General features: G+C 40.5%; 1 protein-coding gene across 1 annotated transcript in view; it reads right to left on the reverse strand.

Annotated features, from left to right (window-relative positions):
- gabrr2a (gamma-aminobutyric acid type A receptor subunit rho2a) overlaps nucleotides 1-5429 on the reverse strand; it is a 55225-nt gene extending 49796 nt beyond the window's left edge. The window contains exons 1-2 of the mRNA XM_023267104.3: nucleotides 5145-5429; nucleotides 2161-2267 (exon numbers count right to left, since the gene is read on the reverse strand). Coding sequence (XP_023122872.1) covers nucleotides 2161-2267; nucleotides 5145-5266 — 229 coding nt within the window. The 5' untranslated portion in view covers nucleotides 5267-5429. The remainder of the gene's footprint in view (nucleotides 1-2160; nucleotides 2268-5144) is intronic.
- Between the last annotated feature and the right edge of the window lie 9314 nt (nucleotides 5430-14743).

Genomic DNA, 14743 nt, shown 5'->3' on the forward strand with positions numbered 1-14743 from the left:
TGTAGGTTGCTGTAGTGTTAAAGGGGTAGTCCACCAACTTTACACATAAAGGTCAGTTTACTTCTCATGAGGAGGCCAATGTGTGAGTATATTTGTGATGATTTGATGATGATGTCATCAGGGTTATTAACTTGGGCTACAAAATTAAACAAGAAATGTGTGTTCCAAATGTGTTTTGGAAGCGTTGCTCATATAACGGACTACAAGTCTGGAAATTTTGGTGCAGATTATGTGCAGATTATGACACTATTTTATCATCCTTTGGCATGACCCCAACTTGAAGTGCATCAATAAACCACTGGAGTGGGGCATGAAGTCTTAAGTTCAAAGACATGCAATTACAGTGCATTCAGTTATTTAATGCTTTCCAAGGTTTCAGAGCCTTTAAAATTTTAAACAATTGTTCCATTTTAGACTAATATATGCTCTTACACAATCCAATCTTACAGGTGTATAAACAATTCTGTTGACTTCATGGCTTGGTTTTCACTTTGACATACACCATCAACTCTGACCGTGACCTAGATCTTGGCCCAATCCTAGTCTCCACACTCACAGACTCATGAACTTTGAGGCACATTTCTGCCAAGTGCATGAAAGCTCAGGGCTGTCACACTGTCAAACAGCTAGTAACTTAACTGTACATGGTTATCCCGGATAAAAGTATAGAAACCAAGTTCTGATGGTATAAGAAAGAAATCTGCTTATATTTGCTTATTTATTACATATTTGTGAAGTTGTTTATATCTGTAGTGAAACAAAGGATTTTATGGTGTTCCTGAGTTTGCAAAAATTTTCAGATGCTGTAATGTCACAAACAGGGCATGATCATCCAAGCAGCTAACCAAAGAGTGAATAAAACAAGCCAAGACATATTTCTTTTTAATGGCAATGCATTGTTTCTAAGCAATATGTGCAGTCATGATAGTGTGCTACATTCCTTATTTTTTCACCATTTTTACCCCTTATTAACTCATACTACAGCTGTGATGTCACATGAGTTTGTGAAGATTTAGTGATTAGGCTTTAGGCCTTTGTGTATGTGCTTTTTTGAATTATGAATGTACAGATGCACTCCTGTCAAGGTCTAGAAGCATCTCAAGGATCATTGATAAAAGTAGAATGTTATATTGCAAGTGTCATAAGAATATGTAAATCAAATAATTCCACATTCTGTCTTTTTTTTAAAAAAACACTCCAGTAACCTGCTTTTGATTTTTCATTGTGTAGCATTGTGTGTAGACTGATGAGAATAAAGTAAAATGAGTGATGACTTTGAAATATATCAAAATGTAGAAAACTTGGAGGGGCCTGAAATCTTTCAAAATTTGAATGTACTGTATATTATTTAAACTTTAGATGTCTTATATAACATTTCTGATAATAGATATTTAAGGCCAACATTTCTACTAATATTTGACCGTTACAAAAATTTGATAGTGGTCTACTGGCCATTACACACAACATTAATACAGATTCTTAAAATATTGTTAGTAAGTGGCACATTGAACAGTATACAAATAACTTATTTCTAAAACATAGCTTGTGGTCAAGTCAAGACACTGGTTTTGGCAGCATGCACCATAGCTGATGTTTCCACATTGGTATGTCTGCTTATTTGTCAAACAATAATATATCTGTTGTAAGTTAATATTGACAAAGTTTGTTGGGTAAACTATCCACTGTTATGTATGAAAGCAACACTTGCATTTACTTTACAATAAATAAAATACTATACACATATTGATACACAATCTAATCAGCTTTAAATAAATATATATAAATATTACATGTATACTCGGGAGGTTGCTTCTTTTCCTGACTATAATATAGAAAATTTAATGAACACATAATACACTGAAATAAATGTACTCTTCTATGTCATCAGTACTTGTTCCAAAGAGATATTTGTTCAAAACTTCATATGATCTGCTGCTTAGAACTCAACTTCTTACCAGCAAAAAAGAAGGAAAAAAGAAACAATATGAATTACTCTAAAGAGACTCAAACAACCTAAGAATTCGAACATTAGCAAGAAGTCACCGTCTGTATCAATTTTGATAATGTGTCTTAACAGCAAGCTTAATTAAAGTTCACTTTCCAGATTTTTGTGGCGTTTCAAGCATGTCTCATGATTTATTAAAAGCTTTCCACACTTACCTCCAAATGCTGGCCTCATGGTGAAGTCATGGTCATCTACTTTGAGCAGATGCTCTGTCTTTAATTTGCGAGACTTGGTCACATCTGGAGGTTTCTTTGCATAGGAGCTAGAGAAGGATGAGATTCGCTGTCAAATAGCTGTCTGAAAAACTGGTTTGGTTATTAAGAGATTAGTAGCAATTCCCCAAAAATGTGCAATACAGAATGGAATTGCATAGATTGATCATTTACTGTATGCAGGTGTGATTACAATCTGGGTTGTTTTTTTCCTGCATTGCTTAAGAAGACCAAAGGTAAAATGACTTTTGCTCTCCAAACTTCCAAAAGACCACAAAAATGTCAGCAACTGAAACCCTGTCACCCTGGCTGCAGACATGCCACTTCTGAAACTGTATCAGAGTTTTTATCTTAATATAATGTCCTGCTGTGATAATTATCAGCGCAAGAGTGCATCTTTAATACCCTTACTGGCAGACTGTGTTTAGTTATCTCTGAATACTGATAGACTAGAAGTATTGACGAGGACCAGAGGGCGTGAACACTTTACACCAGTCGTAAAGTGGCTGCATTGGCTCCCCGTCCACTTCAGGATCGATTTTAAGGTTCTTTTATTAGTTTTTAAATGTCTTAATGGCCTTGTGCCTTCTTATTTATCTGATCTCCTTTTAACATATCGACCCTCGTGGATCCTGAGGTCCTCTGGCAGTGGCCTTTTATCCATACCACAAGTGAGTCGGCATTTAGCCACTATGGCCACTATGGCCCCCGCCCGTGGAACAGCCTGCCGGAGAACCTCAGGACTGCAGAGACCGTCGATATTTTTAAAGAGTCACCTTTTTAATCGGGCTTTTAACTAACCTTTTAAATCTTTATGTTCTTATCATTTTCTATTTATTTTCTTAGGTATTTTTACTCTTTTAACCTTTCACCTTTTTACTTATGTTATAGGTCTTTTATTCTATCTTATAGTTTAAATTTTTTAGTTATTTAACTCCAGTGTTTCCTCAGGGGGGTCCTCCACACTGGGGGCTGGTCTGCTGCTGAGGGTGCTGTCCATGGGTCCCTTCGGCCTGGCTGGTTGGGGGGCTCCCCACCTTGGTGTGGGGGTCCCCCTGTCTGTCGGGGTTGGGGTCGGGGGTGCCAGCGCCCCCAGTGGTCATGACCTGCGACTCCTCCCAGTGTGGATGACCCCAATGGAGGAGTTTTCCACAATCGTCAGTGCCATGCCATGTCTCCCTTCTGTCAGTGGTGAGAGTGTGTGTGTGTGGGCATGTGTATGTGTGTGCTTCTGCAGTTGTGTGCATATACACTATATTGCCAAAAGTATTCGCTTACCTGCCTTGACTCGCATATGAATGTAAGTGACATCCCGTTCCTAATCCATAGGGTTCAATATGAAGTCGGTCCACCCTTTGCAGCTATAACAGCTTCAGCTCTTCTGGGAAGGCTGTCCACAAGGTTTAGGAGTGTGTTTATGGGAATTTTTGACCATTCTTCCAGAAGCGCATTTGCGAGGTCACACACTGATGTTGGTCGAGAAGGCCTGGCTCTCAGTCTCCGCTCTAATTCATCCCAAAGGTGTTCTATCGGGTTGAGGTCAGGACTCTGTACAGGCCAGTCAAGTTCATCCACACCAGATTCTGCCATCCATGTCTTTATGGACCTTGCTTTGTGCACTGGTGCACAGTCATGTCGGAAGAGGAAGGGGCCAGCTCCAAACTGTTCCCACAAAGTTGGGAGCATGGAATTGTCCAAAATGTCTTGGTATGCTGAAGCATTCAGAGTTCCTTTCACTGGAACTAAGGGGCCAAGCCCAGCTCCTGAAAAACAACCCCACACCATAATCCCCCACTCATAGTGCCAAGAGGTCGCCAACTTTCTGCAGTCAATCGCTACAGACCTTCAAATTTCATGTGGCCTTCAGATTAGCTCAAGAACAGTGCTTCAGCAGAGAGCTTGATGGAATGGGTTTCCATGGCCCAGCAGCTGCATCCAAGCCATACATCACCAAGTGCAAAGCGTGGGATTCAGTGGTGTAAAGCACGCCGCCACTGGACTCTAGAGCACAGGTGGCATCCTATCACAGTTCCACGCTGGAATTCACTGAGCTCTTGAGAGCGACCCATTCTTTCACAAATGTTTGTAAAAGCAGTCTGCATGCCTAGGTGCTTGATTTTATACACCTGTGGCCATGGAAGTGATTGGAACACCTGAGTGATTATGTGGATGGGTGGGCGAATACTTTTGGCAATATAGTGTATGTATATATGGAGGGAGGGAGGGATGGGTTTTCTTGTTTTTAATGTTTTTAATGTTGTAAAGCACTTTGCATTCTTTTTTTTAACTGTATGAAAAGTGCTCCATAAATAAAGTTTGATTGGTTTGATTGACTTGACACAGTGATACTCATTTTGTGCTGATTTAAGTGCAGTCTATAAATTGTTGGAAGTTGTCATTACTTCATTTAAACTGATATTTTTATTGGTGAAATTGTAAACAATCAAGTGCAGAAGATATCCGAATTCCGAGATCCAGTTCTGACCAAACCTCATTAATGCAGTACACAAAGTTTAGACTTTGACTTTTTTTTTACCAAACCGGTAGATGAAAGCGTGATTTGGGCAAAGTCATTAAAGACAAAAGGTTCCATTTCGACATGTTCTATGCCTTTACACCATTTTAATCAAACATACATTTGATCCTTCATGTGCATATTTGACTGCAGATGGAGCAGATGTGATTTAGTTCTGCTGTATTTTCATAATTGTGATCCCCCCCCCCAAATATGACATGACAAATAATCCATGGGCACCAGTACTGTCAGGCATCTTAAACCATCATCAGTAGACCCGGTTAAAGAGTTAGTGTCCACATCTAATTAATCCTAAATGACATATAAAACAGCATCATTATTTTCCTCTGTTACCAATCGGCTAACTTTAAAGTGAACGTGTAGTTATTGTTGTAAGTATTTCCTCACTTACGTTCCATGCTTTTGGTTCTCTATGGTACCGGTCCATCTCCGCACCCGATGGCGGTGATTACGGCATTCCCCGGTAAGAACCAGACAGAAAAGTAAAAATAGAGGTTTGGTCAAATAAGGCATCTTGACGGTGCAAATCCACAGGTGAGAGCGTTAAAAGCCCCGTTCAGTCGGTTCATTCCAGCAGGGTTCAGCCGGCAGTGCATGGTTCTCAGCAGAGGATGGAGCCTTCCTTGGGCATGGCATCACACCGGCCAGGCTGCAGAGAGGAGAGGGAGTGTGTCAGATGCTATTCATTGCCTGCACTTATCCCCTCATGAGACACACACACACACACACACACACACACACACACACACACAAAGAAAGAGAGAGACAGAGAGAGAGAGAGAGAACGAACATCTGTACCCTACATGTTCCGTGGTAAATGCATACTACACACACACACACACACACACACACACACACACACACACACACACACACACACACACACACACACACACACACACACACAGGGATTATTTTCAGGCTGGCATGACACAACAAGAGAGCCAGATTATTTCTTCCCCTGGTAGAAATATATTTATAAACCTCATCACAAGAGTCACGTTTCACTCGGGGGGCATGGTGAAACAGTTTCGTTGCAACTATTATTCACTTGCTGCAGAGCCACTCTAAGATTAAGGGCTCTTGGTAGAATCATCCACTACCCCCTCATTTAGTCTTGTGACTAGTTCACACATAATATTTTATGATGGCTTCTGTCCGTTTGATTCCTGCTCTTCTTAACGCTAGGTCAGGTGTCTTGCATGCTGCTCCATCACTACGACTGCTTAAATGTCTGTGGAAGAAAGTCTAGTATTGCAAAGTACGATGCACCACTTCCCTGGTAAAATCAATATATGTTTAAAAAAAGTAATGAAAAAGTTATGTTCTGTTGTATGCAGTATCTCCATCCATCTTTCCATCAACTATATCATGCAGGCTTAAAACAGGATGCCTCAGTCGACCAGTAGGTTTGAACTCCGAATGTTCTTGCAGTGAGGTGACAGTGGTAACCATTGCACACCATATCATACTAATGTGCAGTATTTACAATTTCAAAAATTTGTTGTTTTTTTTTTTAGGTCGTATTAATGAAGAAAAAGTGAAAAGAACCTGTTTAATTCTGAAAAACCAAAACCGCTTCATAACTCACACACAAGAAACTTGTGTGATGAAACTTAAGAGCCACTGTGCTCCGACCCATTGTTAAAGTTGCTGAGCAAAGAAATAAAGTAAAATTTAAAGAAGTGACCTCTGTATTCTAAGTGGGACTGACCTCCTCTAGTCTCAGTCCTGAGGGTCTGTCATGGGGTGGAGCTAAAGCCTGATGTACCGATGTCACACTGACAGACCCTCACAGAGCTTCCCCTTCTGCACTGAGAAAAACAGAGAACTGCTTGATGCCAATACTATTAGCATTCATAGCATCTAATTTTAGAGACAACAATCTCAAACTGACCTTACCTGTTCTCTTTGATTTTAAGCGTGTATTGGTTGTGTTTTACAGTGATCGTCTTGTTAAGCAGTGGGTAAATTGTGTTGGTACAGGGATTGAGTTAATGTGAACTGTTTTATGGTTAAAGTGACTCTCTGCCGTACCTCCTTTAATCCTCACCTTTCAGGGCTTCTCACCCATCTAAAGAACAATTACACTTAAAGACACAAAAGAGACATAGTTGTCAACACAATTGTTTGTAAGTGTAACTGCAAGGTTTCATAAATAATAAAGAAACAACTAAAATCAATACAGACCCCTAAAACTAATACTTCCTATAAGCAGGTTTATAATCAGTGGCTGTTGAAGTAAATGGTGTCAGTTCTTTACTAAGCTCAGTCGAACAAGTTTTCTTAAAAGTGGTAACATTTATTTACACCTGATTCACAAAAGTGTTTTGTGAGTCACTCCCCCTTTCCCATGGGAGGATATGAAAACCTGGTTGAGTGTCATAACAGACAATTTCTTTCTAGGATATGAAGACGAGAAACAACAAACCAGGAAATCAGAGTACTTCAATCGGAATGATAGCAACCAAGAAACATCAAGTTTGGACGAAGTGCATTCTCAGTGAAAGGGCCACGGATCTGGAACACCTTACCTGCTGAACTGAAACATCTGACAGATCTGAATGAGTTTAACTGTAAAATCAAACGATGGCTCAAATCAAACCAAAACTGTGAGCACTGATAGACATTTTATTATATGTAAATGTGTTTAATGTATACATTCATGTAACATTGATTGTTGTATTTATTGTTGTTTTTGTATGTGTCAGGGACCTGGTCTGCGAATTAGTTGTTAGCTATTGACCTATGAACATGGCATTGGTTATTGTAACAATGCTTCTTGTACTACTACTTACGTACTAGGTAACTGTGAAACTGAATGATTGGATGAAAGTATACATAAAAATAAGAAAATGAAGCTGTTCTTAGCAACTCCAAAATGTGTGTAAGACAAAATCAAGTTTCACACCACGTTGTTTTTAGTTGTGGTGGAGGAGGTACTGTTTTGTACTTTGGTTAAAGTAAAGAGTGCCAAAAATTTACTCAAGTAGAAGTATCAAAGACATGATCATGATTGAAAATGGATGGACAGGTGGCTAAATCCATCACTTTCCTGTCTTTAGTCTAGGCAAGAGGAAAAGGGGCCACAGCAAATTGGACCTTCCAAGCGTACTTGTGGAGATGCAGGCTGAGGAGGAGCGGATCCATGTCCAGCGTGATGAGAACATCCAGTTGCTCCTCAGTGAGGCAAGAGAGAATGAAGCGGCCTTGCGGAGGGAGGAGATGGCCCAGAACGCTGCCTTCAACCAGGCATTCCTGGGTGTGCTGGGGCAGATGGTGCAGGCAGTGGACAGCCAGTGAGTGTGAGCAAGTCCACCTCCCAGAAACTTGAGATTTAATTGTATATAGTTTTACTTTTAGCCCTCCATTGTAGCAGAGGCCCACCACAGTTTGTACTTTGCACATTCTAAATAGTTTTGATTTTGCTGCTGACTAATAAACTATTTTGTGACTTATGTGATTGCATCATAACTTTACATTTTGTCTGTTAAGACACTGGTGGGAAAAGAGTCAACAGTCTGAACCAAACAATTCTGTGTACTACTAGCATCTGCATTCCCTAATAATGTATTTGTGTTAAATGGGATTTAAAATGTTTTAACACAGATTACTTTATGGTTCAATATTCCATTGACCGAATGACACCAAAGCAGTACTGATTTATGAAACTGGAATATTCTTAAAACAGCTGTTTTAATGTTTTTTGCGTTTAATTCCTCATTTAATCTTGCTAACCTTCACAAATAAAATAAACAATAGCGCAGACACATCTGCAAAAGATACAAAAGTTTATTGTCAGAATTACATTCAACAAAACAATAGTAGTCCAGGGACCAGAAAAGCAGAAATATAACAAGAAGAAAAACTTTAAACTTTTGCACGACAAGTACTGCATCCCGTACATCTCTGCCCTCCTCTACACCTTGTGCCACTGCAGGCTCATGTGCAACTGCTTCAGGTAAATCCCATGAAGTCTCCTAAGTTTACCCATGATCTTCACACAGATTATGCAGAGCACAGCATGTAAGCACCATAGACTTCACCATCTGGGTATCACAATCATTCCACAGTCACACCCAGACTAATGTTTTGCAGCAATATTTTTGTGACAAGAGAGCCATCTGAAACACATACACAGCATACATATTTTAATACCTAATAGCAATAAATTGCAGCCATTACAGGCTTGTACATGGGACTGATATACGATAACTGTAGCAAACTAGCATTAGCTTACCCTCATATGTCGTCTAGTTTGTATCCTCTTATCTTCAGCTTGATACTACTGTATCGCCTCTCAAACTCTCCTGTGTGTCTCCTGAGTGTTTCAACTTCCTGCCCTCAGCTTTCTCTGACTCTCTTCTTTTACTTTGAATCTGACAAAAAGCCATAGACCAAGCAGCAGGTGTACCATTGCCTCGATGTCCTCCATTGTTTTGTTGCATTTGTGTCACACACAAATGACGTTAAGGGACTTCCGGGCCGGCGTGTGATGACAACTCCACCCATGATGTGGTAGGTACTCAATTGTAATAGAAAACGACCTAAACCAAGTCGAGCCAAGTCGAACCAAGTAGGTGCTAATGGAAACCTCTGCTTGTTATATTTCCCAGCCCATTCCTTTTGTTGTATGTTTATTTCAACTTCCCTCCTCCTAGGCACATTCACCCTGTTTGTAATGCTTTGTAAAACAAAGTCCTTTTCTACTAAATCTTTGTCTGCTGTGTCCCTTGCTTGCATTTGGGTCTCTGACTTCCTGTGACACTGATGTCAGTTCATTATGGAAGTAAAAAAAAGAAAAAAAATTGAAAGCTAAGTATTCAGAACAGCTGAACTCTGAGCTATTTGGCTTACATATGTTTACATGATTATTTGAAATGCTATATCCATATCATGAACATCATCTTTTTATGACTAAAAGTATGGAAAAGCATGCTCTGTCTTCTCCAATGATCTGGTTACCCATGGGATTGGTTTGTTTCAAAGGGACATGACGCTTCATTCATTTAAACATGTCCTTAAGCAAGAATCTTTGTTGTGCTGCATTTGTCACGGTTCATGGGCTTTGGTTTCAGGTTTTGTTTTTGGAATACTTTCATGTGTCTTTTCCTTTTTCTGTGTGTTTTGTCTGTTTGTCTATCTGTCGGTTTCATGTCCCTTTTCGGTTAGTTCCTATTTTATTTTGACATTGTTTTTCATGACATGTCACTTGTGTTTTTACTTTCTTTCTACCGTTCTTTGTCTAACTATGGACTGAATCTAATCAGATCAATCTAAAATTGCTCTGATTAGTTTCACCTGTCCTGTCTCCCCAATCAGTTCTCAGTGTTTAAATAGACCTTTCTCTCCCTCAGTCTTTGTCACTTTGTCCTGTTGTTATCCTGTTTTACTGGCCTCATGTTCTCCTGCCAGTTCTTCTCCTTGGGCCTATGGTTGTTTTGTTGTTGTTGTTGTTGCTGTTTTGGATAGGTAGTTGGTCTTTTGATTTGTGTGGAGTTTTGGATTTGGTTTTGTTGGATTGTCTTCATGTTTGGATATTTTTTTTGCCAGGATTACCACCCATCTTATTTGTTCAACTGTTCACCCAAGTTTGTTCCTTGACTGCCATATTTCCCTCTGCTATGTCCATAATAACGCTGATGGTGACCATATGTACAAACATTCTCCCCAGTGAAGGAAAGACTAAAGGTGCGTGTCCACTAGTTGCGATTTCCCTGCACGGCAATGCACCGCATCTGAAAATCACTAGCGGACGGTCACTAGCGGACCACAACATTGTCACATGACAGCGCTCGAGCAACAGCGGGCCACTACGTGGTCACGTGATCGAGCTTTCAGCTTGACGGTTCGGCAGGCATGTCGGATAAACACAGCGGCTCGGCACCAAACTTTCTCTTTTATTTCAAAAATACTTAAGCGAAAAGTGTTTCTCAAAGCATTTGAGGCTAGAAATAATCTGTGCAGCAGCTGAATCTGTCCTTGTTTTAGTTCACCGACGCATAGTTTATAAGTTTGAGGACAGTTTCACGATGCGTGGGATCTCTGCACGCCGCATCGAATTTGCATAAAGTAGAGGTCAAGTCTACTTTATGCAAATGAGCTGCGGCCCACTCCGGGTAAACACACCGGATCGCAGCTGGAACGGCACCGCAACCGGACCAGCATGCCACATTTAAAGGTGCTCTGTAGTGTTTTTGAGATTCCTTGCTATTGCCACAGACAACTTTTTCAAGCAGCTACTGAAGGGGTTGTGTTGCTTTACCTTTTTCTTTAAAATACCTCAAAAGTGTACTATTGGATTGAAGTCAGGTGACATATTTGACTTTTTATCTTTAGCTACTCTTATGTGATTTTGGTAATGTGCTTTGGATTGTTATGTCAGAATATTCCTCTTCTGCCAAGCTTCTGTGGCCAGTACTTTGACTTCTTCAAACCTATGTTGACGTTGCCAGGGAAAAGAAGACTCAGTTCGATCAATGGTGTACTGCTTAAAAGAATGGTGACTTTGACAGTCTGTGGGAGCTAATTCTGTTAGAGTTTAAACAAGGTTTCCAAGAGAACACTGTGTATCTGAAGAGAAAGCAACTTCACTTACCTCTGCTGTCACCTCTGCTGTAAGTGAAGTGGTAATCCTGTGCAGCAATATCCATCTGTTTTTTAGTCCAAAGCAAGAGGAAGGAGAGTCATGAATGCTTTTATTGTCCCAACTCTGGACATGTTATTGTTGACTATATGAATTTGAAGCTAAAACCCAACAGATTCCACAGCAGCTCAAAGATGTGAGATTAATCCATGAGAGCTCTGCAGCCAGACTCTTAAAGTCGGCAATAATGAGACATTGGCTCGCGTTTTAAGTTCAAATCAAATCAAATGCCTTTATTGTCATTGGACATATGTCACCTTTAAAGGTTTTGTGTTGTTGATTGGTGACTCAGCTGAACAGCAGCTGGTATCTTTTTGCAAGACATGGCATAGAGATGGAATACGTCCTCGGCCTGTGCACAGATTTCATGTTAAGTCTAAGTATGTCACTGGGTTCCTCCCCATCGCTGTTTGTCCTGTGCTGCCAATTAAAAGCATTGTCATCCTGATGGGTAACACTGTGGCTGGTGGCAAAGTGATGCCTAGATTAGAAGTAATACCTAATCCCACAGTCACCAACATGCCTAAGTCACTGTCTTCTCAGTTATATCTGGCATGTGTTGTCACTTGTTTGTGCCCAGTTACACAAATATTCAGATATTTCTCTGTCTGACATTGTTCTCAATTCAGCTCTTTCAGGACAAGCAAAAAACAGAAAACATGGCAGATAATGATACCACATTTCACTCTCAACATGTGGAGCCACTAGAGCAACCTGCTCTGGAGCCTCTACTCTCAGACACCATGTCTCTACTGATGATCCACAGTTGTTTGTGCACTGCTCACAAAGCTTACCCAATGTTGTGAAAAAGCTTCTCCAGTGTGGTAGATGCTGATCAAGTTAACAGTGGAAAAACAGCATATTTCATTGATGAGGATATCCTGATGCGCAAGTGGTCATCATTAGTATAGATGCCTCTGATTGGAGTGCTGTGAAGCAGCTAGTGATTCTGTCATGTTACATCCATCAGTTCTATGAAAGTCAATGGTCATGATATTTGGGGGTCACCAAAATGTATTACTTTCTAGCTAAGCAATTTTTGTAGCCAGGTTTAAAATAAGATGTGGCCCTATCCTGTATCCAATTGCATCCAATTCCTCCAATCGAACGGATCCATGTGACATCCTTAAGAGGCATGGTAAATATAATAATGTCTCTGGAGCTCCTGATAGAAGGTGCAAGTCACATTTGTCATGTGACTATGTTAAAACTATATAATTCCAGACAGGCATAAGTTTAGCAAAATCCACCCCACATCTGCTGCGATAGTGACAAAGCCAGTGGAGGCTTACAGTCGGATCGTAATGAGAGTTTGCATGTGCATCATAACTCTGGCGCAAAGTGTCTGTATCCCAAAATCTGAGATGTTGCAGGTCCTCACTGATCTGCTGACTGTCTGCTAGATGAGAAAAAAGGTGATGTTTTATAGCTGGTAGGTGAATTTGCAGTCCTTGTTTAGTGGCATGCTGACCCAAACCAGTGTGATAAAACACCAATACTGATGTTAGAAACACTAAATCAATTAAACACCACCTGCACTGGGTAAATGCTTTCAGTGAATTAAGTGACCTTGGATGTCAAGAAAGGAGTTTACAAATAAAAGGTATTATTATTAATGACAAATCGCCTCCACACTTGAGTATCCCATCCCCCACACTTAAACATGCTCTGGTTTCTAGGGATGGTATCAAAATCTGGGTCAAAATAAAAACCACCTATGAATAAGCCTTCACAGAACATATCAATTCATTGAACAGCAACATCAAGTTCACCAGGAAAGATGTCAGGGAAAAGAAACTGCCTTTATTGAGATTGCCATGTCTGGTGTATGGCTGATGTGTTTGAAAAACATACAACTTTGCAAAACCACAACATGTCGGTGCACTCCAGGCCCAGCAACATTCTGGGACAAACACTGACCCTAAGGATAAAACACCTGCATAGCAGTGTTGTATGTGTTGTGTTGTATGCACTCTGTGTAGACCTACTTATAGGGTAAACAACAGCGCCACAAGTGCATGGCTCAATACAGGAGCGGGAACCCCTCAGTACAAGACTCAACATTGTGAAGTACCTATACAGTGCTGAGATCTCCTGTTGAAACCTGGTAGCTTCATAGCCATTCACACCTTGAGGCAAATGAGTCTTCCACTGTTGATGGGCCATTAGTTGTTGGTCTCGGGGGTGACTGAATACTGACGATAACCCTTCACGTTTGCTGGCAGTCCGAGTAGTGCTGATGAAAGTGCATTCAGAATGGAGAAGTTCACAGAAAGTGGTAAACTCACCAGCCTGAAGCCAAGTTTCTCTCACCATCAAAAAATCCAATTCATGGGGGGGTGAAGAAGTCATTCAAAAGGAAAGTCTTGTGTGCTAACAATCTAGGATTTACCAGGGCCATACGCAGAGTAAGTTCTAGGGCACAGTCCAGAAGGTGAATGTTCCAATTATTTTTTTTTATTTTTAAAGCCAGATGAAACAAATCAGTTACGCATGTATGTCTTAAAGACATAAAATTGTGAATGACTTGTATTTTACTTCCTCTCTGTTTGGACAAACTGACGTTAATGTAGTAGATCCTGAACACCATTGTCTAACCATATAGTTAGTCTGGATGGCATTGCCTTGGCATTTTTGCACTACTGTGAGGGAACTTCAGTTAGTTTTGATCAAGATATGTCCTTTACTGTCACATAAAACAAAGTTACTAGTATGGCCTTCTTTTACCTGCACAGCATTGGCAAAATTAAGAAGATCTTGTCTGAAAGATCCTGTCTTGTGCTGAAACTAGCCAAAGCCACTGTATTTGAAAAACAATCACAGAACCATTTTATCCCAGCAGTATACTTCCCAGAGCACAAGGTAGAATAGAAAAGCAAAAGTAGAATAGAGGGCATGGCCTTCAGCTATCAGACAACCTTATCAGCTCCCTGTTTGGGTTCAGGAGGCAAACAGCTGCTCTACTTTTAAGATTAGGACTACAGCTTCCCTCCTGGATAAGTCTTACTGGTTCTAATCATGGTCCCTGGTCCCTCCCAGGAGCTCATTATTTTTGGTTGTTCTTTCTCACCCTCTTCCTTTCCCTTTTCACTGTCCCTGAGTCTAGCTGTGTTGGCGGTGACTTCCGTTAAGCCCATCCTAAATGGAGCTTTTAGGCACAATGTGAAATGGGCCTTTTCTTACCACTGAATTCAGTGCACTGCTGGAAGTATTCACTGTGGACAAAGCAAAATAGTTTTCTCAGCTTCTAGCGGGACCTTGCCATGAAATTATTTTCATCATAATTTAGGAAATTCAGACACACACAATATCAACTTTCCCTCCATTTTGCTTTCTGTGCTTGG

This window comes from Amphiprion ocellaris, chromosome 20, assembly GCF_022539595.1.
Source record: "Amphiprion ocellaris isolate individual 3 ecotype Okinawa chromosome 20, ASM2253959v1, whole genome shotgun sequence".
Lineage (NCBI taxonomy): Eukaryota > Metazoa > Chordata > Actinopteri > Pomacentridae > Amphiprion > Amphiprion ocellaris.